This window comes from Rhinolophus sinicus, chromosome 3 (genome assembly GCF_057876585.1).
Source record: "Rhinolophus sinicus isolate RSI-liver-muscle chromosome 3, RSI-T2T, whole genome shotgun sequence".
NCBI lineage: Eukaryota > Metazoa > Chordata > Mammalia > Chiroptera > Rhinolophidae > Rhinolophus > Rhinolophus sinicus.
In genome coordinates, this window is record NC_142503.1 from 176,032,566 (window position 1) to 176,038,565 (window position 6,000).

The 6,000-nt window shown below is 44.4% G+C and overlaps 1 protein-coding gene across 1 annotated transcript in view; it reads left to right on the forward strand.

Annotated features, from left to right (window-relative positions):
- SIPA1L1 (signal induced proliferation associated 1 like 1) overlaps positions 1–4,922 on the forward strand; it is a 350,224-nt gene extending 345,302 nt beyond the window's left edge. The window contains exon 25 of the mRNA XM_074327276.2: positions 3,092–4,922. Within this exon, the coding sequence (XP_074183377.2) occupies positions 3,092–3,101 (10 nt within the window). The 3' untranslated portion in view covers positions 3,102–4,922. The remainder of the gene's footprint in view (positions 1–3,091) is intronic.
- Positions 4,923–6,000: the final 1,078 nt, after the last annotated feature.

The following is a 6,000-nucleotide window of genomic DNA, read 5'->3' on the forward strand; positions in this document are numbered from 1 at the left end:
CAGCAGACTGAAAAGCACCCAGCCTTTCAATTAAAGAGCCTTATTTGCTGACCTTAAAGTGTCAACCTGAGGAGCAAGCATCTAATTTAACACACATCTAGGGGCCCAGTGGAATACTTTCCAAAGAGGGAAGCCAGCAGGCACCATCTTTGCCCTCTCCTCTGCGTCATTCCAGCTCATCGGTATCTCCCAGAAAGCACCTTGTACCCTCATCTGACACCCCAATTTGTGGCTTCTGCCCAAGAGACACTTCTACATTGCCTGGCTCTAGTGGTCAGCAGGGATTTATGCTCTTGGGCCCAACAGGATTGTAACAAATGGAGAAAGAATTCTTAACACTCTCCCATGCTGAGGGCACAGCAGAGAGGCAACAGAGAGAAGCACCCAGTATTTCTGTGAAAAGAGACCTATTAGCTTATTTTCATAGCTGTGTCCTGAGGAATGGGCTTCTAATTAAACACACATAAGCTTCTAATTAAATACACATCTAGGGGCAACTGTAATCCTCTCCAAAGACTTTGGAGGGTGGGTGCTGTCTTCACACTTTCCTTCTGCCATGCTTCAGAAGACTGATATGTCCTGGGAAGCATGCACATGCCTCTGGTATTCTGGTTTTATGTCTGGTGCCCTGGTTTTTGTGGCTGCCACCCAGGGGATGCCCCTTGATCACCTGGTTCTGGTGGTCAGCAGGACTGTGTTCACAAGTTCAATGGGATGGTAGCAAAGAAAGAAACAGTTCTTAACTGCCTATCATCCCAGGGCTCAGTGCAAAGAAAGGAGAGAGAAATGCTTATCTCCCAATCCTCCCCTGAGAGATATATTTGCATACTTTAAAAGCTTCTGCCAGAGGTCTGGTTTACAATCATCCTGAATCTAGGTGCTGACTGAGATACTCCCATTTGGGACACTGGCAGGTCATGGCACCCTCTCAACTACTGGGAACCACTAAAAATAAAGTAGACTCCTTGGACAATCACAAAGTCTTGAGAACAACCATCTTTGGAAAGTATTTCACTAGGCCACTATGTGTGTATTAAATTAAATGCCTGTACCTCAGGTCAACACTTTTTAGATCCCTATCAAAATTCCAATGGCATTTTTCAGAAAACTAGAACAGCCAATCCTAAAATATGTATGGAACCACAAAAGACCCTGAATAGCCAAAGCAATCTTGAAAAAGAAGAACAAAGCTGTCTGGAGGCATCACATCCCTAATTTCAAACTATATTACAAAGCTATAGTAATAAAACAGTATGGTCATACTGTTTTGAAAACATAAAGACAGACAACATAGATCAATGGAACAGAATAGAGAGCCCAGAAATAAACTCATGCATATATGGTCAACTAATTTATAACAAAAAGCCAAGAATGAACAATGGGGAAGGGATAATCTTTTCAAAAAATGGTGTTGGGAAAATTGGATAGCTGCATGCAAAAGAAGGAAACTGGACTGCTATCTTATACCATACACAAAAATAACTCAAAATGAATTAAAGACTTGATTGTAATACCTGAAAGCATAAACCCCTAGAAGAAAACATAGGAAGTAAGCTCTGTGACATTGGTTGTGGCAATGATGTTTTTAGATTTGACACCAAAAGCAAACGCAACATAAGCAAAAATAGACAAGTGGGGCTACATGAAACTAAAAAGCTTCTGGACAGCAAAGAATCCATCAACAAAATGAAAAGGCAGCCTATCAAGTGGGAGAAAATATTTGCAAATCATATATCTGATAAGGGATTAATATTATATATATATATATATATATATATATATATATATATATATATATATATATATATCATACAACTCAATGGCAACAAACAAAACAGAGTCTGATTTAAAAATGGGCAGAGGATCTGAACAGACATTTTCCCAAAGAAGACATACAGATGGCCAACAAACAGGTCCATAAAAAGATGCTCAACATCACAAGTCATCAGGGAAATGCTAACAAAAACCACAGTGAGATACCATCTTGTTAAAATGGCTATTATTAAAAAGATAAGAAGTGTTGGTGAGGATGTGGAGAAAAGGAAATCCTTGTGCACTGTTGTGTTGGTAGGAATGTAAATTGGTGCAGCCACTATAGAAAACATTGTGGAGTTTCCTCAAAACAAAACTACCATGTGATACAGCAGTTCCACATCTGGGTATTTAGCCAAAGGAGATAAAGGATAGAAAATATCTTGAAAAGGTACCTATACCTCCCTGTTCACTGCAGCATTATTTACAATAATGGCCAAGACATGGAAGCAACCTAACGTCCGTTGATGAATGAATGGATAAAGAAAATGCAGTGGGTATGTACATGTATATATGTATATATACATATGTGTGTGTGCACACACGTAGACAATGAAATATTATTCAACCATAAAAAGGTTATCCTGCCATTTGCAACAACATGGATAGACCTCGAGTGCATTATGCTGAGTGAAATAAGTCAGCAAAAGACAAATACTGTATGATCTTTTTATGTGGAATCTGAAAACAAAAACAAACAACCCCCACAAAAGTTAGATACATTGAACAGATTGGAGATTGCCAGAGGTGAGGGGCACGGGAAATGCGTGAAGGTGGTCAAAAGATATAAACTTCCAGTTATAAAATAAGTAAGTCATGAGAATGTAACATACAGCATGGTTATAGTTAATAATATTATATTGCATATTTGAAAGTTGCTAAGAGACTAGATCTTAAAAGTTATCATAAAAAAGTTTGTAAGTCTGTGTGGGGACAGATGTTAACTAACTTATTGTGTGATCATTTCAAAATGTATGCCAGTATTGAATCGTTGTTCATTTGAAACTAATATAGTGTTATAAGTCAATTATATCTCGATTTTAAAAAAAGGCTAGAATGCCAGAAGTTTCATCAGGATCCATAAGAAACATGAATACTAAGGTCACCTGAGGACAGTTACCCCATTCCTCATGCAGTCATGGGGGCAAGGGCAGATGCCCTTTTCAACCTCTCTGTGGACCACGAGCCCCACTGCTTCTGACTCCTTTCATGCCCCTCTTGCCCAACCACATGTCTGAGGTTCACCAGATGATAAACTCCCTTCCATTTCTATTGCCAGATGGGTCTGAGTGCCATGGTGTGCCATCAGAAGAGAATGGCAGAAGAAGACAACAGCAAACTTCATCCCAGCCCCTCTTTCCAGTAAGACCAAGCATCTCCACCCCAAAACCCTGGCAGAAGAAGACAATTGTTTCAGGTCCCTGGAAGGCCTCCAACCCTGAAGAACCGAGAAAGAGCTGGCTGCCTAGGTTCTCAACTCATTTCTGAGAATGCAGGGTTTGCTATATATTCGGGGCAGCCCTTATGACCTCCAAAAGACCATCTAAGGGCTACTAGAGAAAAGTAAGCAGGACAGTCAGGAGGTAGGTGGTGGGCAGTCCTAGCCAGCAGACAAGTGTCAGCTCTGAGGCAGAAAGCCAGCAGCCGAAGCTCTAGGGAAAGTCCCCTAGGTGCCTCTGCAGCACTAGTGACATCCGCACTTCTGTTGCCAGGGAGGTGATATGCCAGAATTCCAGTGTGTAGGGCCGTGACACCCTCTGCCTGCCATCTAGAGGTATGGGAGGCAGCCTGGCTGCCCTGCCTTCTGTGCCTTGAGTCAAGGTGAACTTAGAGTGGGAGAGCTGTCAGCTTATCTCGTAGACATCTCCCTGCTGCGAGCCTTGCGCTCAGCCATAGGCCCTGCCAGCCGGGTCCAAGTCCTTAACTTGCCAGAGAACTGGCCACAAGGAGCAGCAGGAAGTGGAATCAAGGAAAACCCTTAGCTGGGGCACAGTGAACCTCTCTCAGCATCATTATGACACTTTAAGAAAGATGCTATTGGAGGAGAAAGGGACACCCACCTCCCCCTAATACCTAAATGCCTCTCAAAGTCCCAGCCACAGCCAGCCAGGCTCTGACTTCATGGCTTCTAAGCCTCACTTACCGGGTGACATGAACTACTGCCCCAGGTTAGGGATAGCTTCCCCATGTCCAGCTGTGGGGACGTCTCTACCCCTCCCCTTTGACTGGCTATTTTGCATGGGGTCTGCATGGGGTATCAGATAGGGGCAAAGCACAGTCCTCGTCTTCTCGAAGCAAGAATCCCTATCAAAGGGGTTCCCTGGAGGTGAAGGGAGATACTTGCTGTCAATCTAGCCAGGGCAGCAAAGGACACAAAAGCATACTGTCTTCAATATGATAACCACCTCAATGTTTATAACGTGCCCAAATTGCCCTCTGTGGAGGGGAGGCTCCAAATGCTAGAAGATTCAAAAATTGCCTCCCTCTCACTGCTACCTAACAGTAACAAGAGGTGCTCATTATCAACCATAAAGTTCCTGGCCCTCTGCTAAGAAGCCCGTCACAGCTGTTGGCGGTTGTCCTATTGGGGGCGACTGTGGGAGCTCTGTCTCCTAGCGTCCCTGCTTTACAGCTGAAGAGACCGAGGCTCGGGCAGCTACAGAGATCATTGGGTTACTCAGTTGGGTTTGAGCACAGGTTTGTGGGATCCCAAGCCCTAGATCACTGTGTCTCGCAGTCTGTCGGGCCTCGTTCTATCCTCCAAAACCCAGTCTTTTCTCCTGGACCAGGCATCCCTGGGATTCTCATTGTCACTTCAGTCCCTTCACCATCCTGGTGACTTGTTTGTCTGGGTGCCTCCTTCAAAGGGTGAGAGACAGAAAAAGACACAATATGTCAGCACTAGAAACCACCTTCCCAGTTCTGGATCCCAAATGCCTGATGATGCAGCTTAAGAGTCTCATTTGTGGGTTCCCCACCCCCTCTCTATCCCACATGATTTTGCAGGCAACTCCAACACCGGACATTTGTTCACAGGTGGTGTTTTAGGGTTTTCTTTCTGCACTTAAAACTTTACCTTGACCTTGATTAAATTTCATCTTGAGATTTGACTAGTTGTTTCAGTCTGTTGAGTACTTTTAACTCAGGGCCCTCAGAAACAGAACTTTTCCTCTCATGCTTTTCCCCGTGTCCACACAAAGTGGGCCAGAGAGGAGGTGTAAACATTTAAGTTCCAGGGCAGGTGAAGGCTTGTCTACTGCAAAAGAATCAGAAACCAAGGTAAATTCCCTTTGTAAGTCTCTGAGAAAAACCGGATTTAATAGATAAAAGCTGTGTTTCTGCCTGCATTAGGAACGCAGCTACTGTGAGATGGGTTGACGTGAGAGTGACATAGCTGACGGATTTGGAAGGAAATCATAGTGGGCCCTTGAGAGGCATTCACATGAGTCCATTTGTACTTTCTGTGTACCCTAACTTCCTGGGGAAGAACCCAGAAGCTCTTGCAAGTTACCACATTTCAGAATCCCAGTCTGAGCACCAGCGCAGGCTGAGGGCTCCCTCTGCTGTCCGCTTCCGAGATTTGCCTTCACGTGAAGGAGAGCTGTGTTCGGAGAAAATGTGAAGGCAAAAAGACGTGGTTCAGAACTGGGGCTCTCCCAGGACCATGATAGCCCCAATTTTGGATTTGAGCAGGACCCATAACTCTGTCAACATCTGAGCTAATGTGTGGGGCTGGGAGTGACCCACTTATTGACCAGGTGACCTTCAGAGCACAATTTCTTTCAAAAACTTTTCAGGTACCTGGGATGGGAGTGAAGAGGGAGTCTGTGGAAGCAAAGGTGTCCTCAGAGCACTGAACAAGTGATAAAGACTTTGCTTCGACCTGGAACACATTCAGAGGAAACAGAGAATGTCTGTTAATGGTTCCACATTGTTTTATGCCCAGAATCTCCATTCGCCTGTCTTCAGACTGATGGCAAAATGTCCCACCCTTTATAACCTGTCTGCCAAAAGCTGAAAGACCATGGGGAGCCTGACCCACTTGGAAAGTACTAGGAGCAGGGATGGAGATGAGGTGCTTGATCTCTGAGGGGAGCAGCAGGGGCACTGGTTGCTCGGACAAGAAGTTCTTCCACAAAATGATCTCCAGGGGATGGTACCCAGATGCAGAAATACATCGTTTTCCCC